The 26,359-nt window shown below is 45.3% G+C and overlaps 1 protein-coding gene across 1 annotated transcript; it reads right to left on the bottom strand.

Annotated features, from left to right (window-relative positions):
- Nucleotides 1-823: 823 nt before the first annotated feature.
- On the bottom strand, nt 824-19,442 carry si:ch73-61d6.3 (occludin). Its single transcript, XM_056414053.1, has 9 exons — nt 19,218-19,442; nt 15,215-15,837; nt 14,092-14,286; nt 13,358-13,525; nt 8,057-8,220; nt 5,904-6,110; nt 4,767-4,938; nt 2,397-2,438; nt 824-2,239 (listed from the first exon to the last, which is right to left on the bottom strand). The coding sequence occupies exons 2-9, from the start codon at nt 15,812-15,814 to the stop codon at nt 2,141-2,143; spliced, it is 1,647 nt and encodes a 548-aa protein (XP_056270028.1). The 5' UTR covers nt 15,815-15,837; nt 19,218-19,442; the 3' UTR covers nt 824-2,140.
- Between the last annotated feature and the right edge of the window lie 6,917 nt (nt 19,443-26,359).

Below are 26,359 nucleotides of genomic sequence, written 5' to 3'. Positions count from 1 at the left end.
GTGTGTGGGGGGGGGGGGATGTGTTTTTTTGGTCAAACTTGTTTGTATTATTTCTCATAAAAGAGACAACAGTGATCCCGGATATTGTCAAAAAGCTTCTTCAACAGTTCTTAAATCACTTTATGTTATTTGTTGGAATATAAGTGATAGTGATTTGACTGTTTAGCTCTATTTTTTAAGAGAAGCGTGTTATTTTGACTATGCCAAACCAGGGGGAATAAAAATGAAGTTCATGCGACTGGTTATTTTTGCATTATGAGAAATAAAAACAATGTACATATACCCTCTGTGGATAACTCATTAAGTCACTGCACACACATCTGGAAAATCAGAAACACATTGCCAGTAAGTTTTTTATGTTAAGATTCCTGTTTGGGGTTAAAATAATTAATATTTTGAATTTGTCAAGTAAAAATGCTTCGTATATTTTTAGATGTGATCCAGCTTTAAAACATAAGAGTATTCTGCATATTGGTATGAAGTGAAATGTTACAAAATACATTTTAAGACACCTTTGTCGCTCAGAACTTGTGATGTCATTCTATAGATTAAATCATGAATCAAGTAATGAAGAAAAAAAGCTCTTTAAAAATAAAACCGTTTGTCAATTTGTGTACCAACTGTGGAAAAAAACAATATGCAATGACAAACGACACACTCGTGCATCTGCAGCACATTGGTTTTAAAGTAGTTTAAAGGGCAGCAACAGCTCACCTGGAGCTGACTGATGAATCCCTGCAGTCCTCTGGCTCCCCCTGCTGGACACTCACTGCAGGTGCAGGGTCAACAAAAACATGGAGGACGTGAAATAATAACAGGTAGGTTGATTTAATTATAAGAGAATTAGAAATGTTTATTATTATTGAACTCAGTACTTTTTAGACATGATACCTCATGGAAGTATACAGTTACAAAAAAAATTGTCTTATAATATAGTGTTGAGGAAAATAAAAATCGTACAAAAATAAATGGCTCGCAAAAAATGGTGTGTAAAATGACAACATTGTTCTTTGTAAAAATAGAAATGCATGAGTAATCAAACGTGTGTCTGAATAATTAAAACATTATGACATCCTCTAGATCCTAACACTTTGCTCAATTAATGGATTAATACAAATAAAAAATACCACACATGAAATTAGCAGATGATCGTTTTTCATTGACAAGAAAATCAAGAATGAAAATATACGAGTGGAGCTTCTTGACAGTGACAGAAACAGTGTTTTCCAGTTGCATGATGAAAGATATTCTATAACGTTTTTGTTTACCATTTGCATAGCTTAAGCACATTTTAGAATGATTAAAAAAAACAATCCACTGTGTGTCTTTAGTAGAAATAACAGAACTAAGATTAATCGAACAGATAAGATACTGTAAATGTGTTGTTGCTGCGTCGTATGAACAGGATTCATTCAAAGTATCTATAATACAACGATGTCTCACGTATCTCATTGGCCACTTTTTCCCCTTTTTTGGTCTCACTGAATCAAAGACAATCAATAAAAAAAAAATTTGCTTTGGACACAAAAGAAAGCCAGTAAAAAAATGCAGAGAGCCGTTTCATCTTTACTGCCGAATTAGTTCTGCACAAGATGAGTGAAACATAAATAAAGTTCATGCGGGACAAAGATGACGTTCTGCAAAGGGTTCAAGAAACTGCAAAACAAAGCCGGCAACCCGTCTCACCCGTCACTACAATACTGTTCCCCCTCTTATCTGTGGAGGTAAAACAAAGAGAGGTTGGAGAGAGAGAGCAAACAGAGCCACAGAAACCTGCAGCCGCTTATCACCCGACTGAAGGTCAGCTGACTCGTAAATGACGTTTCTCAAACCACGCCCCCTCTGGTCGTCACAGGTAACGCACCGCGAACGACGACACCGACTCCTGAGAGGAAAGGCTGCGTCGGTGTGAGAGTGGCTTTCAACTGATGTTCCGTGTGTGTGTGTGTGTGTGTGTGTGTGTGTGTGTGTGTGTGTGTGTGTGGGAGCGAGGGGTGTGTGTGTTGATTCTGCACAGGTAACTTTGGTCTTGGCGTGTCAATGTCTTTGTGGTATTTTGGAGTGTATCTTGTGTGTCTGTGAGCGTCAGGACTCAGTGGTTTCCTCAGTGGGTTCCTCAGTGGGTTCCTCAGTGGGTTCCTCAGTGGTTCTTGTCGTAGTCCTTCACCAGGCGCTTGATGTGGAACAGCTTGTGTCTCAGCCGGCGACACTCTCTCTTCTTCGTCTTGTAGTCTGGCGTCTAAAAGAGAAAAGGAAGGAAAAAAGATCAAAGCTCCGGGAACCGTCAGGGGAAATGAAAACGGATATAATGAAACTGATGAATTAGGTCGTGCTTAGTGGCTTAATGCTGCCACGAATAAATAAAATGGAGTTTAGTTTATAAAATGTTTCTTCACCTGTTTCAGATTCTTCAGCTGATTATATTCGTCCGCCACAGCCTGTGAGAATGAAGCAGAAACATTAGTTGATGTGTCTCTGACGGTATGTTACACTATGTCACGCTATGTTACGATATGTTACGATATGTTACAATGTTACGCTATGTCATGCTATGTTACGATATGTTACGATATGTTACGATATGTCACGCTATGTTACGATATGTTACGATATGTTACGATGTTACGATATGTTACAATGTTACGATATGTCACGCTATGTTACGATATGTTACGATGTTACGATATGTTACAATGTTACGATATGTCACGCTATGTTACGATATGTTATGATATGTTACGATATGTTAAGTTGTTACGATATGTTACAATATGTTACGATTAGGGCTGGGCAACGATTAAAAATTTTAATCGCGATTAATCGCATGATTTCCCTGATTAATCGCATTTGTATATGCAAAATCCAATAATTCATTCAAAAGTAGTGTATAGCGCTCTTCTATTTAAATGTTCTGCCATATGAATGGAAGTGCCATAACATGTGTTGTCCCTGTTAGAGTGAGACACCAGAAAACACTTTCAGTGCAGTTTGTTAATTCCTAGAACTTGACACTTATTTTAGATGTATTGCCATATGAACTAAAGTGAAAAAGAGGTTCTGCCTGTTTTATGATATACATGCCTAAAAGGTGCCTAATATTTCTAGACTGAAATAATATCGGCATTATAATTATTATAACAATGAGGATTTTTTAGTTGCCTATTTTGTGGAGCCCCCTCAGGATGTGGTGCCCTACGTACAGCGCGTAGTGCGCTATGGGAGCGGTGGCGCTGGGAGGAGTGTATGTCATGCTGCACAAACAACAATGAACTAGTGGAGGCGGCGAGGTGCTCCGTGTTGCCAGATTGGAGATGGTGAAGTATCGTTCCAAAGGCTCAACATGGTTGTATTTGGAGGATAATTATCGTGTATCTGGCAACCCTGAGATCGGTCGACCAATGACTGTTCTCTATACCGTCAGAGCTCGTGCAAGAAGGGAGATATCATTTCCAAAACTTGTAAGGGGTAAATACTAGTTTGTGAAAACCCAGAGAAACACAAATATCCGACGAAGCAAACTCCCGACGTTTTTGGAATCCCAGCCGGACGCATTTTTTAGGTCTCAAAAGCAGGACGTGTCCGGGGAAAGAGGACGTCTGGTCCCCCTCACTAACCGGCCTGCAGTAGCTCTCCACTTCGCTGTGGCATTGGTTAGCTTCTCTTGCTTGATCTCCTCCCTGCAGCGTCGTCTGCCGAAGCCTCGCTCCACTGTGTGTTTGTTGTATGATTTGCTGCATCAACGGTGTGTTTAGCATTTAAATGATATTTAAGACTGGAAGTACTCCGGTGATAAGACAATTCAACTTGGCAGTGTTACATATGACTTTGTTTCTGTCGACTCCGCCGTCTTTAAGAACTTTAAATTGAAAATGGCCATTTAAAATCTCCGTACTCTTCTCCATGTTTGTTAAACCGCGAATGACTTTCTTTTCCGGTTCCGCAGCAATCAGTAGCAGACTTTTACAAAATAAAAGCCTGTGAGCAACAAAGTTTTACAATAATAAAATAAATAATAAAACCTGCGTTAACGCGCGATAAAATAATTGTCGGCGTTAATTAATTGATGCGTTAACGCAAGATTAACGCGTTAATGTGCCCAGCCCTAGTTACGATGTTACGATATGACGATATGTTACAATGTTACGATATGTTATGATATGTTACAATGTTACGATATGTGACGATATGTTACAATATGTTACAATGTTACGATATGTTACAGTATGTTACAATGTTACGATATGTTACGATATGTTACAATGTTACGATATGTTACAATATGTTACAATATGTTACGATATGTTACAATGTTACAATATGTTACGATATGTTACGATATGTTACAATATGTTACGATATGTTACGATATGTTACGATATGTTACAATGTTACGATATGTTACGATATGTTACAATATGTTACAATGTTACGATATGTTACGATATGTTACAATATGTTACAATGTTACGATATGTTACAATATGTTACGATATGTTACGATATGTTACAATGTTACGATATGTTACAATGTTACGATATGTTAAGATATGTTACGATATGTTATGACATGTTACGATGTTACGATATGTCACGCTATGTTACGATATGTTGCGATATGTTATGATATGTTACGACATGTTACGATATGTTACGACATGTTACGATGTTACTATATGTCACGCTATGTTACGATATGTTACGACATGTTACGACATGTTACGACACGAACGATAGTTCACTCTGGTTCTTCTCTGCTCAGGTCGGACCTGGTACATGGCCGAGCTTTCGTCCAGCGTGTCCAGCTGCCGGCTGAGTTTGTTCAGCTGGTCGTTGATGTCGTCCATGTCGGCACACAGGTGCTTGTATTCCCTCAGGTCCACGTCGAACTCTCTCTTGTAGTCGTGACGCTGATCATCCGACGTTATGTCTGGATACGCACTGAAGGAGGAGGAGGAGGACGAGGAAAGAGAGAGAATCAGAGTTAAAACTCATCAGAGAGAATTTAAAAAACTTCCGACACAAGAACATCACTTCACAACCTTCACAGAGGTCATCAAGTGGACTACTGAGTACTGAGTACTATGAAAAGCGCTATAGAAATTGTATGTATGTTTATTACTGAACCACGTCAGCACCCAGCTCACACCGGACCACAACACACAGCAACACCACACTTGTTCACTTTTAAGCCATTGATGCCTGTGTTTTATGTTTTATATATTCTTTTTATATATACTTTTTAATTTTTTTAAATTTTTAATTCATTTATTTATTTTATTTATTTTATTTATTTTATTTATTTTATTTATTTTATTTTATTTATTCTTTTTTTTATATTTTTTAACGTCTTGATTTAAACGTCCTGTCTAAATGTTTTTACCTGTTGCTGCTGCACTGACTGATTCTGAGTCGCCAACTTCATTTTGTTGTATGTTTTTACAACTTACCTTACATTACATTACCTTACCTCACCTCACCTTATCTTATATAACCATACCGTACCTTACCTTACCTCACCCTACATAATGCAGCTCCATAACGCTGTGTTAGTCCGGGTGGATCAAACTACAGCCAACATATAACACACATGCTTTTTCCTAAACGACAATCACGTTTTGCACCTTTGGCCCAATTCTCATTCTGCCAGGAGCAGCTCATGTGAACTTGAATAACTCAGAGGATTAACTCCTGGACCCAGCAGAGCGCTTACAGGCCCAAGCTGGTTCAGTTTGATTATTATTCTGCACTTCTATCCAAAAGATCCTGGAAATAATGTCCCTCTCATAACGGGAGTTTGATTTCCACGAGCTTACAGTTGTTCATCTAAATCCATGTGGCTCTGGTCCTGAGGGGGAGACCGCGACTTTATTTAGTTCTAAGATAAAAGTATTAGAGGTGGTTACCTTTCCTGCTCCTCCCGGTCCAGCTCGTTGCCCGTCTCGCCCCCGGTGGTGTACTCCGTCTCGTACTGGGACTCGTCCAGCTCGGGGTTGCGTCGGCGTCTCTTGCCCCGGCTGGCGGAGGGTTTGCGCCCCTCTGACGGGCTGGAGCTGGTTCTGCCGCCGTGAGAGAAGGCCTCCGACGGCCGGCTGGCGGTCTGGTCCGAGTACCTGGAGGACGGAGACGAGAACGTTGAGAATTCTGGAATGAACGGAGTTTGCATGTAAATATAATTACAGCAAGACAACGATGACGTGAGCACTATGGTTCAAAGGTCAAGGGTCACCCGGACAGTCTGTTTTTTTCCATACAAATTATTTTATTTATTAATGAATATAAAATTTAGTCAAGACCTTGAGGTTATAAATAATGATATATATATATATATATATATATTTTATATATACATATATATATATTCTATAAATATTTATATATATATATATTTATATCTTTTTTTTAATATATATATTTTTATATATATTCATATATATATACATATATATATACATATATATATATTTATATTTAAATATATATATATATATATATATAATACCTCAACATTAAATAAAGTATAATGTGAGACGTGACTAAAGAAAACACATATTAACTTATATGGCCCAGACAGATAACGAATGGAGGAGGTGAACACGTTGAACCACTGAGGATGATTATTGTTCTTCACCCTATAATTTGTCTTCAGTGACCAGGAAGCAGATCCTTTAATAACAGGAAGAAGCAAGCAGGCCCAATTTGATTTGTAGAGGAATCCAAAAATATGACAACGTGAGCGCTCCTTCATTCCTCTGCTGATGAAAAGCTGCGTTCACTTTGTGAGGGAACAGTCAAACAATATTCATTCAACCAAATATAAATCCTGCTTTATAATTTTTGTAATAATATTTTGTCCTGGAGTTGAACTTTAAGATTAATTTACCTCAATCACAGGATTCAGAGCATGGCTTGGTACGATGTTAAACTGTGTACTTTTTTGCCACACACACACACACAATCATTTCTATGATTAAAGGAGAGTAAATCCATCTGTTCATCAACATCCTGACCTTTTGCTTCCCGAAAAGATTTCAATAAACGGGAGAAAAAAAGGAGGGAAAGTTAATCCAGCGAAGCTCAAAGGTCACAACACGGAGCTCAGTGTGTGTGTGTGTGGGGGGGGGGGGTATGTTCTCATGAGCTTTAACACAGAGCTGTGATTAGATATCGCTGCTGCAGTCACATGTTGAGAGCTTCAGTGTTTATGTGGAATCTTTGTAGGACAGTGTTCAGGTAAACGCCACAACTCTCACTTCTGCTACCACAAACCTGAGCGATCGACGTCAATCTACCGACCTATCCATCTACCTATCTACCTACCTACCTATCTATCTACCTACCTACCTACCTATCTATCTATCTACCTATCTACCTACCTACCTATCTATCTACCTACCTACCTATCTATCTACCTATCTACCTACCTACCTACCTATCTATCTATCTACCTACCTGCCCATCTGCCTGCATTCATCTACCCACCTGCCCATCTGCCTGTCTACCTACCTGCCCATCTATCTACCTGCATCTACCTGCACCCATCTGTCTACCTATCTATCTACCTGCACCTGTCTACCCATCTGCCTGTCTGCCTATCTGCCTGCCACCCACTGTCCATCTACCCACCCACCTGTCTACCCATCTGCCTGCCTGTCTGCCTGCCATCTACCCACCCACCCATCTGCCTACCTGCCCATCTACCCATCTATCTGCCTGCCTGTCCATCTACCTACCTCACCTGCCTGCCTGTCTATCTGCCACCCTGTCTGTCTGCCTATCTATCTACCCATTCATCTATCTCACCTACCTATCTACCATCTATCTACCTATCTATCTATCTACCTACCTACCTATCTACCTATCTATCTATCTATCTATCTACCTACCTATCTACCTACCTATCTATCTACCTATCTACCTACCTACCTATCTACCTCTCTCCCTACCTATCTATCTACTCATATGTTGTATACCTGGTCTATGTTTCTTCCTGCAGACACAGACATAAAGCCTGATGATGGTTTAATGTGATGTAGATGTGCGGTAACAGGTGACTCACTCCTTGTGGGCGTAGATGTCCTCGTTGTAGGAGCTGCCGTCCACCTTGGCGGGGGGGAAGGGGAGGACGCTGTTCACGGAGGCGCTGAGCAGCCCGGCGCTCTTCTCCGACAGCAGCAGCGTCGGGGCGTCCTGGACGCTGCGGCCGTCCTCCACGTTGTTCACCTGCAGCCGGAGGAGGCAGACGGGACGCAGTCAGCAAACACAAAGCAGTCAGAGCGGCTGCAGCCTCGTGTTCCGACCCGGAGGAGGTCAGAGAACCTCGTGTTCTGACCCGGAGGAGGTCAGAGGACCTCATGTTCTGACCCGGAGGAGGTCAGAGGACCTCGTGTTTTTCTCCTTGAAGGAACGGTCGGGCGCAGGCGTGTCGGGGGACGGGGCTCAAACCCATCACCAAGATGATTGATCTATTGATCACTGTAACCTGAAGTTATCGAGTAACTGGTTGCTATGCAACACCTGGAACACATTGTGTCGTGAGACATGAGAGATAAACACAACGACATCTTCTATTCACAATTACAATTTATTTTCATTTCCAAAATGATAGGAGCGAAAAATTCCATATAATAGAGCGCGAGGAGGAGGAGGAGGAGGAGGAGGAGGAGGAGGGACGGGCGCGGCGGGAGGAGGAGGCGGGGCTTGTGAGCGCCACGGAGCATGTCGGGGCGAAATTATCACAATTACTCAAATAAATTCTCCGTCAGATATAGAAACACATTTGGGGGGAACTGATGACAGAGAGAGTAACTTTCATTCTTAAATACTTATTAATGAGGAAAATAAGTGTCTCCAGCAGAGGGGGCACTTTTCTCATCCAGGGAAAAAGGGGAGGAGCTTGAGCAGCATTAGGGGTCTATCTGTGGCGTAGTTTTTTTTTTCTTTTTCATTTGTTTCCCAGAGTTTGAAAAGGTCGAGATGCCCAAACAAAAGGCTGAAGGATAACTCCTCAGATCAACCCAATAAATAACCCCAAACACTTGATTGTCGACGTTTACAGCATCTCATTCAGTTTGTTTCTAGCAGCTCTGAAACCTAGAAGGAGTGGTCACAACGGAGAGCACACACAGAACAACCCGACGCCGCGGCCTCGCTCTGTCGGCTCACGTCCTCACGGACACCTGCAGCTTCAGACAAAAGGTCTCAATCAACTCCCTTATTCTGCATCCTCAGGGCCTTCCTGAGAGGCCACACTTCCTCTCAATGAAGGCTCGGGGGGGGGGGGGGACGTTACTCTTGTAACACGTCTGAATTCAGACCTCTAACATCGACTGCACCTGCACAAGGAGGCCATGAGGCTTCAGGTCAGAGGTCACTGTTCCCCAACTGTATGAAAACCCTTCAAACAAACATTCACTCAGGTGTGGAACATATCACTAAGCGAGCTCCTGAATTCCTCACAGAGCAGGAGCCTCGGCCCGGCCCCCAAAAACAATAATCAGGCTGGGTGGAGCGCTCGGTGGGGGGGGGCGGCTGCAGCTGCAGGAGAATCCTACTTGAAAACTGCACTACACGTAAGAATCTCAACAATGCAGTCTCTCAGTGTGTGTGTGTGTGTGTGTGTGTGTGTGAGGAACAGTCGGAATGCCTGAGAGTCCTGGACCCGGTGGAGAAAGGCTCAGCGGTCCTTCAGGACCCGGACCTCCTGCTCACCGGTTCATCCACAGAACCTGGACCCCCCTCTGAGCCTGGGACCCCCCCTCTGAGCCCGGACCCCCCTCTGAGCCTCACCTCCCAGGACAACTTCCTTCAACAATCTTGCACGTCTTTTCTTGTCTTATTAAAATACTCTTTTATGTTTATACTACATCCTTGTTTGAAGTCCCGTCATCCTGCTTGTTGTTTACCACATTCATCTTTAAATGACATCTTCATTTGAGGCACGCTGGTCGTTTTTAAAGAAAACGTCTTTGTTTTATCGTTCCTTTTTTTGTGCAAAGTCAAAGACGGAGAGAGGCGGAGCGAGAAGACGGAGCTGTGGAAGAGAGAGAGGGAGGAGAAGAAGGAGAAGAAGGAGAAGACTCGGGTGTAGATGTCGAATAGAGTTAAAAATAACTCCAAATGGCAGCGATGTGCTTCACCAGCGATGATGCAACGATTGTGACCGTATCCACACGACGTGTTCGTGACTCAGGGTGCAGAGATCGTATGGAGCGAGTAAACGAGATGAGACGCTGCCCCTCATGTGGCCATGGAATGACACATTGCACCTTTAAAGTCTAATATAATGTCTAACAATGATCCACTACATTCACTCTCTCTTTAGAGGCTGGAGGAGGCCTCTATGGAACCAGCCCGGGGGGCGTGGCCTCTCGGCCATGTGGTGGTGCACACAGACGGCCTGCAGATGACCTCATGCAGACACAATGCAGCAGTGTGTGAGGTCATGAGGTCAGCGGAGCGCGGCCGGCCTCCTGAGACGGTCCCGTCTCAAACCCGCCACAGCCTCAGACCGCCACCGGCCCCGTGACTCGCTGGCACCGACGCAGTGTGTGTGGGTTGCCTAGCAACCAGATGAAATAAATACACTCACCGCCCCAGTTGATTGAGGGTGTTGCAGCGATAAAAATATAACGATAGACGAGAAGAAAGTCATCAGACAACTCAAGTCACATCTCTGGGGCCGTCTGCACCCACGGTGAGCACGGCCACGTCAGTGAGCGTGGTTCCATTATCAGACGCTCGTCACAGCACTCTGGGCTTGACTCATCTGGTCTGCCTGGCCACCTCAATGTGATGCATTCATGGTCCACCAGAGACACCTCAGCTTGATTATAACTAAACATCACGTCTGCTGCGTGCTTCTTTTGTATTTTCACGTCAGCAAAGAGATAAAGTGTGACGGGACTTCATTAGCTGCTTTCACCAAATATTGGAGCTAAGCTAGTACAAGTACACTCAAATGAAACAATTAGTACAACATGTAAATGAGGATGCTGGACGTATCACTGTACTGTTTATTATTTTTATTTATTTAATATTAATTTTCTGATTTATTTGATTATAATAATTTAAGATAGGAATATATTAAAAAAATTTGCTTCTACCTTTTCAGTCTTTCTGTTTTGTATATTATATAGAATAATATTGTATTATATTGCAATGATTGACTGAATAAAATACACAACAACAACTGTCAGTAAACGAGGGCAAATAGATGAACAGATGAGGGGTAAATAGCAATATTTATTAGTATTTAATTGTTTTCTAATTATTTATATTTATTTCACTTGCATTTGGCATTCTTCTACAATATGCCATGTGTGTGTGTGTGTGTGTGTGTGTGTGTGTGTGTGTGTGTGTGTGTGTGTGTGTGTGTGTGTGTGTGTGTGTGTGTGTATTGATTTGTGTTCTTCACGTTCTCCTGCACAGCAAACATGGGATGTGGATCGCACGTGTTGGGGAGGAAATATTCTATAAACCTTGTTTTGAGAAGCAGAACAAGAAGAAGTTATTTAAAAAAAGAGGTGTTTTCAAACCTGGTTCAGAGAACTAGAACTAGAACTAGACCTAGAACTAGAACTCGAACTAGACCTAGAACTAGAACTAGACCTAGAACTAGACCTAGAACTAGACCTAGAACTAGAACTAGAACTAGACCTAGAACTAGAACTAGAACTAGACCTAGAACTAGAACTAGAACTAGACCTCGAACTAGACCTAGACCTAGAACTAGACCTAGAACTAGAACTAGAACTAGACCTAGAACTAGACCTAGAACTAGACCTAGACCTAGAACTAGACCTAGACCTAGAATTAGACCTAGAACTAGAACTAGACCTAGACCTAGACCTAGAACTAGACCTAGACCTAGACCTAGAACTAGAACTAGAACTAGACCTAGACCGTCCACGTTGGTATTATTATTCATTTAAAAACCCAACGTTAACTCATTTTCATTCACTTTATTTGAAAAGTGTCCGGGTCAATAATCAACCACACCTCAGGTGTCATGTGACCGGTGTGGTGTTGACGTTAAAATACCTGAAGGCCGCCTCTAGAAACCGCCTGTTTGCTTACTATCTTCTCGAACGGTTAATGATTATTCAGAGTGAAACCAGGTAGTAGACCGTGAGCAAACACCACTGACCCTGAGCAAAGAGGCTCAGCCAGAGGAGACATTATTACGGTAGTGTGGCCGTTTCCTGTAAACTCATAAACATTTGTATAGAACTATTACACCTGGACTTTCACCTGAAACAATGAAAACACGAGAAGGATTTGAAGTGGTGAACAGCATTGGGACGTTTTGTGTCAGGTAGCAAAACAAGAGACAAACCAACGTTGGTGATGTGCCTCACCGCCGTCCCCAACCCATCTTTACTACGGAGGACTCGCCCCGCAGGAGGACGACCTCACCGGAGACCGACCTCCTTGACCTGCTGCAGGTTCACAATCACGTTTCCAAAAGGATCAGAGTTGATATTTTGGGGTTTTTTGGACAGATTCTGTAAGCACCAAATAACAACAGCATTTTGAGATTGTGGGATTTCATAAGCGACGTAGCACCAAAACAAATGACCTACTAACGGCTGCAGACTGTGGACGCCGAGCTGTGGGGCTGCTTCCATTAGAGCCGTGTTCAACGCCATTGAGCACGCTACACTCATAAAAAGACTAAAGGATTGGGTATGTACTAAAGGATATAATATAATACATATAATAATATATTACAATAATTATTATATATATATATAATAATACCATATAATATATTATATAATATTATTATAATATAATTTTATTAATATATTATTATATTAATATATTATTATTATATAATTTATATTATTATATAATAATATATCATATTATATATAATAATGTAATAATAATAATATGATAATAATAATTATATTATAATAATAATATAATAGTAAAAGATTGGATATGTCTCAATTGATTCATTCATCCCCTCAACATGTGGCGTACCTCAGGGATCTTTTCTCGGGCCACTTATTTTCTCTCCATACATTCTTCCTTTAGGTCGTATCGTTTAGCACCGTAACATCGAACTTCGCCGTTATGCAGCCGATACACAATTGTACCTCTCCATTGAACCTTCTGAATACAACAAATAAAAAATAAAGCCTGATTTGGGCACAAGATGATCTCCAGTGTCATCCTCTAATCAAATCCCAAAATATTGCATTCCATCAATTTTTCCGAGGCTAGATTTAAACCCCCTGTGACGCTGTCCATTTGACTGAAGGCTGTCAGGGTCAGAAAGAGATTTTTCTCCTTTAAATCCCGTGTAAACACCGTCTTATTAAACGTCGACCGCCATTCCGTTGTCTCTCACCCATTCCTCCACGTCTCTGCCCTCGGAGGCCTTCCCGGCAACGAGCGGCTGTTTCCATTGGATGTTCGGTTTCCCGTAGCGCCAGATCTTGCCTCTCGTTTTGTGGGCAAAGAACGCCGCGACACAGAAGGCGATGACGACCAGGAAGCCACACATCATGGCGATCCCCTGGAAGAGAAGGCGAGATGAGGATCTGGAAAGTTCTCAAGGAGGTAAGACAAAGGGTCTTCATCCTGGTACTCACAGTACACAAATACACAAAATGTGTTGCTCTGCACACACACTGTGACAACTGGTGCATGAATTATTATTATATTAAGCTTTATGAGTTCAGATTTATCTCTCATTTCCACCATTTGTAAAAAGTCTCACAAAAAGACAATTAGTGAGTAAGATACAATTAACCCACAATAATGTAATCACATTCCTCGTATGGACACATCAACAACAAAAATGATTCTGATAATTAATTAATAATATAATAACAAACAATGCCAAACATGCTTACAGCTCCAAAAATATGAGGATTTGCTTCTTGTCTTTGTATTTTATATTACGGTATATTGAGTATATTTGAGTATATTTGAGCTGTAGTTCAGACACAATTAGCTCAAATCAATTTCAAACAATGTTATAAATATTGAAATGTTCAAATTCATTGTCGGCAAAAGAAAATCTACTTGGTTCCTGAAGAGTGTCCCATCAAAACCTCTATCTGCTGATGATGTGCTCACCTCCTGCGGGTCAACGAAGCAGTAGTGGTAGAGGTACTGGTTGTACATGGGGAAGCCGCCCACGCCTCCCATCTGGGAGTAGCTGCTGGTCTGGTAGAGGTTCTGGCACATCATCAGCATGGGGTTGTACATCATGCTGGAGGAGCCCTGGGCCATCGGGTTCACCCCCACGATGTAGACGATGCTGATGATGCCCTGGAGGGATAATGATGATGGAGAACCATGAGCACAAATAGACTGAAACACCCGACAGCTTTAGGAACATCTAAAAAGCCTTGGAATTATTTAATGAAGGGGAAGTCAAGCCAACTGAAGACGTACCTACCTACCTACCTGTCCATCTACCTCCCTATCTACCTATTCATCTATCTATCTATATACCTACCTACCTATCTATCCATATATCTACCGACCTATCTATATAGCTATCTATCTATCTCTCTATCTACCTACCTACCTATCTATATATCTCTCTACCTACCTATCTACCTATCTATCTATCCATCCATATATCTATCCATCTACCTACCTATCCATCTATCTCTCTATCTATCTATCTACCTACCTACCTATCTATCTATCCATCCATATCTCTATCCATCAACCTATCTACCTACCTATCCATCTATCTCTCTATCTATCTATCTACCTACCTACCTATCTATCTATCCATCCATATCTCTATCCATCAACCTATCCATCTTCCTATCCATCTATCTACCTGTCTATCCATCCATATATCTACCTACCTATCTATCTATCCATCTACCTACCTATCCATCTATCTATCTATCTATCTATCTACCTACCTACCTATCTATCTATCCATCCATATCTCTATCCATCTTCCTATCCATCTATCTACCTGTCTATCCATCCATATATCTACCTACCTACCTATCCATCTATCTATCTATCTACTGTATCTACCTACCTACCTACCTACCTACCTATCCATCTACCTACCTATACATCTATCTATCTATCTATCTACTGTATCTATCTACCTGCCTACCTACCTATCTATCCTCTACAGATGCATCATGTGCTTCAGGTGAATCATCACCAGTTTCGTGTTTTATGCTCTGTATAAAGCGGTCTGAGGAATGTGAATGAGTCTCACCTGCAGGGCGGCCATGATGATGCAGCCGATCATGAGGCCCAGGAAGAACTTCCTGCTGCGCACCATGTTGGATTTGGAGAAGCTGCAGATGAAGAAGGCCAGCGCCCCGATGAAGTTGATGGCCGCCATGGCGATCATGGTGGTCTTGGCCGAGTACGGCGAGATGTAGGAACCGTATCTGTTGCCGTAGCCTCCTCCGTAGCCGCCGCCGTACCCCGAGCCGTAGCTCCCGCCGCCGTACCCGCCGCCACCGTATCCGCCGCCGCCGTACCCGCCGCCGTACCCGCCACCCATCCCCATCCCCATCCCCATCCCGTACTGCATGTCCCACATGAGGGTGGAGGCCACGCAGGCGAAGATGGCCACGCACAGCACGACCACCGTGCCCAGCATGGCCTTGATGAGGCCCGGAGGCGAGCGCCACTTGTAGAAGAGCTGCGGCTTGTCCTCGGCGTAGTACGAGCCGGGCGGCGGCGGGTAGGCGTGGTACTCGCTGGGCGGCGTGTGGAAGTCGCCCGGCGGGCCGTAGCCGTTGTTGGACGGCGAGCCGAAGGGCGGACTGTAGACCGGAGGACTCTCGTAGGGCCGCTTGTCAAACATCGCTCAGACGGAGACGCCCGGAACTGAAAGAACAGAACGAGAGTGAGCCGATAGGAGAGAGGAGACGAGGAGATAGGAGGCGAGAGGCGTGACGGAGGGCTAGGAACAGTCAATGTTTGACCTTTTCCAGGAGAGGATTTATGATTTATGATTCATGAGGACGCTCGTTTGGCTCGTTTGGGTTTTTTTCATTCTTATTATTGAGCTGAAGCTGTGAAGGTTTCACAATCAGCAGCGTGGAGACGCCAGTACCAGGAGAGAGAGGCACAGCAACACGCCTCGCTCGCTCGCTCCTGGAGTCTCTCTCTCTCTCTCTCTCGCTCTCTCTCCCTCCCCTCCCCCAAAATCCAGAGTACACAACCAAACGTTGCTCGTGCTTCTACATTGAGCGCTTTATACAATTATGTTTATGAACTTACAAACTTATATTGTATTTTTAAATGATTTTTTTAATCGATGGACTATATAACCGGATCTTAGAGAGACTCTGGCCCTTGGTAGTCCCCCTAGAGGGACTCTGGCCCCTGGTAGTCCCCCTAGAGGGACTCTGGCCCCTGGTAGTCCCCCCAGAGGGACTCTGGCCCCTGGTAGTCCCCCTAGAGGGACTCTGGCCCCTGGTAGTCCCCCCAGAGGGACTCTGGCCCCTGGTAGTCTCCCTAGAGGGACTCTGGCCCCTGGTAGTCTCCCTAGAGGGACTCTGGCCCTTGGTAGTCCTCCCAGAGGGACTCTGGCCCCTGGTAGTCTCCCTAGAGGGACTCTGGCCCCTGGTAGTCCCCCCAGAGGGACTCTGGCCCCTGGTAGTCCCCCGAGAGGGACTCTGGCCCTTGGTAGTCCCCCCAGAGGGACTCTGGCCCGACCCCCATTCTCCAGCTCCAGTAATAACTCTTTCTTTATGGGTCTCTGGCACAAGCGGCAGAAGAAGTCTCGCCTCAGAGCCTCCAGCGAGACACCTCCCCCCCCCTCCCCCTCCCCCTCCTCCTCCCTCATTCCTCCACATCCTTCACCCCCCCCCCCCTTCTTCTGGCCTTTGTTTTCGGGGCAGAAGTCAAGGCTGCTCGTCGCAGGAACAATGTTGCCATGGAGGCTGGGTAAAAAAAATAAGGAAAATGTGGGCCGTGTCCAGGAGGAAGAAACAAGGGGCTCCTCTGTGTGGGGGGGGGGGGGGGGGGACAGGTGGATGGAGTGCACCGCGGTGTCAGGTGTCCTTTAATGTCGGTTCAGGCTTCTGAGCCAGAGGGCCTGAGGTTAATGTCCACTGGCTGGGAGGAACTACAATGAAACCACATCGAAATCTCTCTAAGCCAATCAAACAACTTCATTCCTCTGATGTCTTTAAATGTTCTACTGCAACGAAAATTAACTAATTAATAATAGTTTAATTAAGTTAATTCAAAACATTTGGTTGTTTTAGCTTCTCACAGATACCAACATGCTGGTCTTACTTATAGAGAACAGGATGTATTTGGGTTTCAGTTAGTTGGACAAAGCAAAAACATTTGGTGACATTTAGTTGGGATATTTGGCCATTTCACTGTTTTATATTTTATTGTCAACATTTTTTAAATATAGTTGATCTTAAAAAATCTCTCTGAGGGGAAGTTTGTAGTTCTGCATCAGCAGATTCCCTGAACACAAATGCAACGCATTTAATAAAATAATAATGCTGTTAGTCTGAAACTGGCTCACACATTAAGTTAATATAGTAATAATATGGTAATAATATGGTAATAGTACAGTGATAATATAATAATAGTATCGTAATAATGTTAATAATATAGTAATAGTATGTTAATAGTGTAACTGTTTCCTGTCCCTGCTGGCGGTCTGACCGCCTCGGGTCGGACGCCCACCGGACTCACAACAGAGACTCTGATCTGCTGCTGAGGAATCCAGTCACATGACCTACATCTGTCACACGCCATCAGGCCAACATGGCCGACGTGGACCAGGGCCTGGACCGGGGTCTAGTGACCTGGACCGGGCCCAGTGGTGTGGACCGGGGCCTAGTGACCTGGACCGGGCCGGGTGGCCTGGACACAGGAGTCAGACAAGACCTCCTGACCCAAAGAAACACCTGGGTCTTAAAGTAATTATTAAAAAGTTCTTAATGCATTCAGTTGCATTCATAACAGAGAAATATAAGATATAATAATAAGTGATGAATGTGAAAGGAGATATGTTTTAAATTTATGAATGACTTTAAAATCGGCTGATTTGATTGGCCCTTCACTTTCCTGTTAATCAATACAAGAGGTTCTGACTTTAACGGCAATATTTAAATATTACTGTATTTATTTATTTAGTTTCACACGCTTCGCTGAACGAGTCGTAAATAAATAAATAAATATAAAGTCGTTGTCACTGATTTAGAAACCAAACGCCAAGAATCGGTTGCCAATTTCTCAAAATGGTTGCCAAAGGAAATCCTGACACACACACACACACGCACACAAACACTCACACACACAATGACACACACACACACACATGCTCACACACACACAAACACACAATGACACACACACACACACTCTCACACGCACATATGCTCACACACACAAACACTCACACACACAATGACACACACACAAACACTCTCACACACACACATGCTCACACACAAACACACACACAATGACACACACACACACACACTCTCACACACACACACAGACACACACACACACACACACACACATCACTGACATTACTCAAATACTGTGTGTTAGTTTAGTGGTACTTTAGTAGTACTTTAGTGATACTTTAGTGGTACCTTTGTGGTACTTTAGTAGTACTTTAGTGGTACTTCAGATGTACGCTAGTTTCTGCTCCTTTATAAAACGATAATATTTATTGGAAGCTAGTATTGTATATATATTTGAACTTTAATTAAAAGTCATTAAAAAAAACATAAATCCACTCATTAATGATGACGTATTATTACAGATTGAAGAGTATAACATGTAGCCTACATATTAGTGTACATCAGTAGTACCTTTACTGTGGGACTTTATGAACTATATTTTGATTATATTACAGTATTTCCCCGGTGGCATTGATGATGTTACAGGTCGATAACTTTAGTTTTGTTTCCACACACAAATAGTTTTAAATCCAAAATCCATCAGCTGTTGTTTTCTATATTAAACTCGTGATTAAACACCGACTCTATCGAGATCATAGTGATAATCTGTTTTCCTCGGAGTGTTTCTGTGGTCGTTGTAATCGATAACTCTGTATGAACATGAAGCTCCACCTGTCGCGATAATAAAGGTAAAGTTCACCTCGGAGACTTTCAGCCACCAGCCGAGAACAAAGACCTTAAATAAAGGTTAAATATCATATAATAACTCGACTTGTTGTTGTTTACTGTATTTAACCTTTAACTTCATGTGTTTCTTACCTGCGAGTCGCTGAAGGAGTTTCTCTGTTTCCTGTGAAAATAAATCTCCTTATTCCGAAAAGTTCATAAACCAATAAGTCCGTCAGCAAAATGAACTGAAAGATTAGGAAAGTTTAAGAGAGTAAACGTGTTAACGGGGATCCTGGACGGTCGAGCACCGGGGCGGAGACAACGGTTTCCTTCACGGTCCACCAGCTTCTGAAGCGCTTTGTCCCCGCCCGTCCGGGGTGATGAGGACTGCTGCACCGCCGGTTTCCACCGCCAGAGGGCGCACTTCCTGCGGTTTAGAATGAGCGACCGGGACCGGAGGCGGAAACCGGAAGAAAGAAAATCCGGTTTCATATACACACATATTAATATATACACACATACATATACCAGTGGCGGGCCGTCAGGGCCAGCAAGGCCTTCTCTGCTGGCCTAAACATCATCAGAATATATATTTTTTTCTAAATATATTTTCCCACAAATATGTATTCAATTATTTCCCAGAGTAAGAGTTATTCTCTTAATTTCATAACGTTCCTCTTGGTTGCACTGCTGCCAGCCCCAGGTTGAGATTTGGAGGGCTGGTCTTTATGTTAGATCTGTTATCCAATCATATTCAGCCATCGTGTGTTGCCAGGGGGCTAACATGGTCCGTGTACGTTTTGTTATTTTGTTTTTTCGTTTGATTCCAAATACGGAATACGGAAATCACGTGGTTTTTTCGTTTTCCGTTTGAAAACCAAAAACGGAAAAACGGAATACCACCTCCGTATTTCGTTTCTGCTGTCTGAAACCAAAAACGACAGAACGGAAGTGCTTTAAATGAAAGTCAAAATAAAAGCCAGTGATACATATTCGTATTAACCTGAGAAGAATTGTAATTAATCAATATAAAGAATTAAACGGAGATATTTTAACGATGCAAACACATAGCAGGGTAAGGTTAGAAGAATATTAATTAGTCAATATAAAGAATAAATAATTAAACCTGGATATGTTAGCGACAGTGGTGACGACGGGAAGTTCAATGGCTCAGGCTCCGAGAAGCTCTGCTCCCCGGACTGCTGGGAATGCCTGTTGTTTGCAAGTGATCGATTTGTTGTTTGGAGCCACACTGGCTTTGCAAACTTGAGTTGTCTAACCGAGGCAGCAACGAGACACCAAAGTCCGGCTCGGCACCTACAAGCATCGGTGCTTTGAAAACTTTTGTGGACACGGAGCGGATCTACAGATCAACGAACAGGCGGCAACGGAGCTGCACAATGAACAGGTGAAGAACAAGAGGGACATATTGAAAAGACTCATTATTGTGTCAACAGGAACTTCCATCTTCATCATCACGGTGAAGCTGCTCTGGTGACAATGCGCTGTTTAGTGCACGCTGTAAAAAAAAGTTGGACTTAAAGCTAAAAGTTTGTGGACCAGAAATGGATAGAAGAAGAATATTAATATAACTCTGTTGCACTCGACTATGTTCTTGCCTATTAGTTGAACTGGACTGTATTGGACTCTTCCCCTGCAATTCTCTGAAGAGAAATGTCAATTTCAAGGTGACGTAACGCCTGGTTCTCCTGCGTCTCTGTCTACCTGTATAGTGTCTAGAGCCATGACGTCATAATGATGTAACGAGAGGTGGATTAATTCGGGTGGGACTGTGTAGGACCTCACTGAAGGCCCAGGCCCACGGCACGCCACTGACATATACATATATATATACACACATATACATATAAATATACACACATAAATATACACATATATATATACATATACAAATATATACACATATATATGTATATATACATATATCCACATATATACACACATAAATATACATATATACATATATATACTTATACACACATATATATACACACATACATATATATATACACATATATATATACACACATACATATATATACACGTATATATATACATATGTATATATATATTAGGGCTGGGCACGTTAACACGTTAATCTTGCGTTAACGCATCAATTAATTAACGCCGACAATTATTTTATCGCGCGTTAATGCAGGTTTTATTATTTATTTTATTCTTGTAAAAGTGTGTTGCTCACAGGCTTTTATTTTGTAAAAGTCTGCGACTGATTGCTGCGGAACCGGAAAAGAAAGTCATTTGCGGTTTAACAAACATGGAGAATCTCAACAAATGACGGCAGGTATGAGACGCCCTCGAGACACACGTCACACGGAGAATACACGAGTTGTCTGAAAGGAGAGGACTGCAAAGCGACAGCTTCACAACGTGCTGCTGCTCTCTGGGGACGACTGGACATCGGCTGACCAGACGTCCTCTTTCCCCGGACACGTCCTGCTTTTGAGACCTAACAAATGCGTCCAGCAGGGATTCCAAAAACGTCCGGGATTTTGCTTCGTCGGATATTTGAGTTTCTCTGGGTTTTCATAAACTAGTATTTACCCCTTACAAGTTTTGGAAATGGTATCTCCCTTACGTTCCACCTTCTTGCGTGAGCTGACAGAATAGAGAACAGTCATTGGTCGACCGATCTCAGGGTTGCCAGATACACGATAATTATCCTCCAAATACAACCACGTTGAGCCTTTGGTACGATACTTCACCATCTCCAATCTGGCAACACGGAGCACCTCGCCGCCTCCACTAGTTCATTGTTGTTTGTGCTATAAACTACGACCAGCGCCGCCGCTCCCATAGCGCACTACGCGCTGTGCGGAGGGCACCACGTCCTGAGGGCTCCACAAAATAGGCAACTAAAAAATCCTCATTGTTATAATAATGTAGCGACCCTGGGTCAGGAACGCTACGAGACGTAGATGGCTTATAGGGTGTTTATTCAGAGAACATAGAACAAGCTACTGTTGGCCGTAGCCTACGCCAAAACCCCCGCAAAACGCCGTGAAAACCTCCAAACCAGCTTCACGTCTGCTCCGGGTCATAGCTCTGCCCCGAACGAGTCGTAACACAACAACACACACACAACAACATCACTCGCTGTCCAATCACAGACACGCCTCACAGCTACCAGCTCGTGAGACGTTCACTTACATCCGGAACATAACATTTATAACATAACATTCCCTCAGTCCGTTACACTACCCTCCCCCCACAAAGTCCCTCGCCCTCGAGGGGGCAAACAAAGTCTCTCAGGTGGTCAGGGGGCCTGCGGTTCCTCTGAGGCTGCCGTCGGCGCTGGGGAGAAGGAAAAGGGGTTGAGGGGACGCTGGGACCAAGGGCAGGGGATGGGAAGGGAGGGGCGGGGCCAGGGACAGTAAGCGCCTGTGAAGGGCGGCGAAGGCTGGGCCCATTGGGAAGGGTTTGGGGGTAGTCTGGGCTGAGTCCAGGGTTCCCGTGCCCCAGGCTCTTGTCCTGATGGGGTGGATGTGCCCGGTAGGGGCCAGCCTGTCTCGATGCAGAGCGACTTTCCTTCCTCGTGGTGGCAGTTGGACCCTGTACACCACCTCTCCAAGTCTCTCCAGGACTCGGCAGGGCCCCACCCACTCACTGTCGAGCTTTGGGCACCTGCCCTTCTTCCTCTGAGGGCTATACACCCAGACCAGCTCTCCGACTTCAAAATGGCGTCCTCTAACGTGCACGTCGTAGTTCCTCTTTTGCCTTACGCCCGCACTGCGCATCTGGTTCCTGGCAAACTCGTGGGCCGACTCCAAGCGGTCCTGGGTTTCCGAGCATAGTCGAGCCCGGGGACCCGAGGGCGTCAGGAGGTTTCCCATCATCATCTCCCCTGGCGTCCGGATTTCTCTGCCGAGCATGAGAAGGGCAGGAGAGCAGGAAGTGGAGTCCTGCACCGCAGACCTGTAAGCCATCAGCACCAGAGGCACGTGGTCGTCCCAGTCGCGTTGATGTTTAGCTGCCACTATGGCCAGCTGTTGTGCCAGCGTGCGGTTGAACCTCTCGACCAGCCCATCGCTCTGTGGATGGAGGGGTGTCGTGCGGGTTTTGTGGGATCCCAGTTTGTCACACATGGCGGCGAAGACACGGGACTCAAAGTTTCTGCCCTGATCTGTGTGGATGACTTCAGGGGCCCCAAATCTGCTGAACATTCCCCCCACCAGAGCATCCACAATCGTCTCTGCCTCCTGGTTCGGCATGCAGTACGCTTCGGGCCACTTAGTAAAATAGTCCATGGCAGTGAGGATGTAACGGTTGCCCCTCTCTGAGTGAGGAAACGGTCCAAGAACATCAATCCCCACCCTCTCCATGGGACACCCAGCCGGAAACTGCTGGAGCTGGGCATGAGATCTGTCTGCAGGGCCTTTCTTCGCTGTGCAGCTGTCGCAGCGGCGGCAGTAGTCCTCCACATCCCGCCTATGTTGGCCCCAGTAGAACCCCTGGCGGAGGCGACGGAGGGTCTTCGTAACGCCGAAGTGACCAGATCCCGGAGCTCCATGCATTGCCCGGAGCACCGTCTCTCTCAGAGCCCTGGGCACCACCACTTGCCACCGTGTCTCTCCAGTCGCCGGCTCTTTCCACCCCCTCTGCAGTACACCATCACGCAGTCGCAGGGCTTGAAAAATTGACCAGAGTCCCTTTGTGGCTCGAGAACACATGGTAACCTCTCCCCAAGGTGGTCGCTGTTGGGATCCCACCCAAGCGAGCACTGGCCTTATGTTGACATCCTCTTCCTGTTTGCACCCCCACTCTGCTGCATCCACAGCTGTCAGTCCATGGCCTGCTGGCGTGCCCACCGGTCCCACGGCAGCACATTTCACACCAGGTTGCAGCCGCTCTTCTTCCTGCGCCTCTCTTTTCTCACAGTAGTTGCAGCCATCAGCGCTGCAAGGCCGGCGTGAAAGCGCGTCAGCATTTCCGTGGCGTGCCCCCGGTCTGTGGACCACAGTGAAATCATACGCCTGTAGCTCCTCAATCCAGCGTGCCAGCTGGCCTTCTGGCTCCTTAAAAGACATGAGCCACTGTAAGGCAGAGTGGTCGGTCCGGACTGTGAAGTGGAGGCCCCAAGGTAATATCTGAAATGTCGGATGGCACAGACCATAGCAAGCAGCTCCCGTCTTGTGACACAGTAGCGGCGTTCAGCCTTGTTGAACTGTCTGCTGTGATACGCCACCACTCTCTCTCCTTCAGGAGTCACTTGGGCCAGCACAGCACCTGCGCCTGCATTACTGGCGTCCGTGTCGAGGATAAAAGGCAGGGTGAGGTCAGGCGGTGAGAGGACTGGGGCCTCCACAAGGGCTCTCTGCAGTGAAGTGAACGCTGCATGGCACTCCTCTGTCCAATCAAACACCACCCCTTTTGCAGCAGGCGGAACAGTGGTACAGCTATGCAGGAAAACCCCTCACAAACTTCCTATAGTAGGAGGCCAGGCCCAGGAAGCTTTTCAGGTCCTGCACAGTGTTGTGGGTAGGCCAATCCTTCACCGTCTGCACTTTATCATCCATGGTGCCGACACCGCCCCCAAGCTTGTGCCCCAGAAATGTGACCTCCCGTTGCATGAAGGAGCATTTCTGTGGGTGCAGCTTTAGACCTGCTGCTGCCACTCTCTCCAGCACCCGCCTCAGGGCCTCGAGAGCCGCCTGGAAGGAGTCACCATGCACCAGTATGTCGTCCAGGTACACAACACACTCCTGCCGAGGGATACCAGCGAGTACCCTGTCCATTAGCCTCTCGAACGTGGCAGGAGCATTGCAGAGGCCAAACGGAAGGACTTTAAACTGCCACAAGCCCCCATTCGTGATGAAGGCAGTTTTGGCCCTAGCTTCAGGGTTGAGAGGGACCTGCCAATACCCGCTCCGAAGGTCCAAAGAGGAGTACCAGGCTGACCCTGCCACCGTGTCGAGGGCCTCGTCGATGCGTGGAAGGGGGTAGGAGTCCTTTTTTGTCACTTTGTTGAGGGGCCTGTAGTCCACACAGAAACGCCACGCCTCCTTCTGCTTCTTGGGGACCATGACGATCGCCGAGGCCCAGGGGCTGGTGGAAGGCTCGATGATTCCCGCTGCATCTCTTGCAGGGCTTTGTCTGCCGCAGCCTGCCTGGCCAGTGGGAGGCGTCGAGGTCTCATCCTAATCGGCCGTGCATCTCCTGTTTCGATGTCATGCTGGATGAGATCTGTGCGGCCCACATCGTCCTCCGACATTGAAAACAGTCCTTGAACTCAAGAAGCAGCTGCCACAACAGGTCTTGTTCGCTAGGAGTCAGACCACCACAGTTTGCCTGCCAGACCTCCTTCACTGCCAAGACTCTTTCACGGTCGTCAGGTGGAGGCGTTTGTCACCTGTGTGTGTGGACTTGTAGCTGGCGGACAGAGGCTGGGGGTGGGTGCAACTCAGCAGCTGGCAGGGTGGAGGGCAGTGTGGATAGCTCATTTGAAGGGATGCAGCTAGGGGCAGCATCATGTGTTGTCTCAGCCGTCAGTGTGGCAACGGTGTGGGTCGCAACACAGCCAGGCCGGGGTGGCTGGCGCCACATCTGGATGACATGACCATCAGGGCGTGAGAGTTCCTCTCTTTGTGTCGATGACACAGTCCAATGCCCCGAGAACATCCAGTCCCAGTATACAGTCCTCCAGGTTAGCAACCCACACCGGGCAGCGGATAGACTTTTTCCCCAGGCCCAGAGTCACTATTGCTTCCCCAACCATAGGAGTTCGCTCCCGGTGACTGACTGCAGTTTCACGATAGTGGGAAAAATATCAGTTCCATTTGTCACCACATCGGGCCTCACCAGGGTTGCTGACGAACCTGTGTCTACCAGTGCAGAGCAGCATGTCCCTCCAATGGTGAGCATTGTATACCAACAGTCTCCTATCCATGTTCGACCCAGCACCACTAGTCGCTCTAGCTGACCATCAAAATCCTCCGGTGGTCTGGTTGCCCTTATTTGGTCGGACGGTTGCGTAGCTTCGTTAATTAGAGGGGGCTGGGACAGAGTGCCAGGGGTCCGCATCGTCCCGATTATGCGGTCCCCGGCTCGTTTCCCTTGTTCGCGGTGGCACGGGGGCAGTGTCGGATCAGGTGGCCAGGCTGGCCACACCCCCAGCAGACTCTTGGTCGTGGCTTGTCTTGCCTCTCATCTCTCGAAGTGGCAGCCCTCACTAGCTGGGTTAGCTCCCCCACCCAGGCAGGCTGCGCCAACTCCCTTTCCGTCTCACAAGCAGCGCTCCCTTTTGGTGCTTTTTC

Source organism: Pseudoliparis swirei, chromosome 5 (assembly GCF_029220125.1).
Source record: "Pseudoliparis swirei isolate HS2019 ecotype Mariana Trench chromosome 5, NWPU_hadal_v1, whole genome shotgun sequence".
Taxonomy (NCBI): Eukaryota; Metazoa; Chordata; class Actinopteri; order Perciformes; family Liparidae; genus Pseudoliparis; species Pseudoliparis swirei.
Note: the sequence above shows the minus strand (reverse complement) of the source record. Positions and strands in the feature narration are given on the sequence as shown.

Coding starts and splice junctions, on each gene's coding strand:
- si:ch73-61d6.3 (XM_056414053.1), bottom strand. CDS start 15,814: ATGTTTGACAAGCGGCCCTACGAGAGTCCTCCGGTCTACAGTCCGCCC. Junction 14,287..15,214: donor TCATCATGGCCGCCCTGCAG/GTGAGACTCATT, acceptor TTATCCCTCCAG/GGCATCATCAGCATCGTCTA. Junction 2,439..4,766: donor AAAGCTCGGCCATGTACCAG/GTCCGACCTGAG, acceptor TCATTCTCACAG/GCTGTGGCGGACGAATATAA.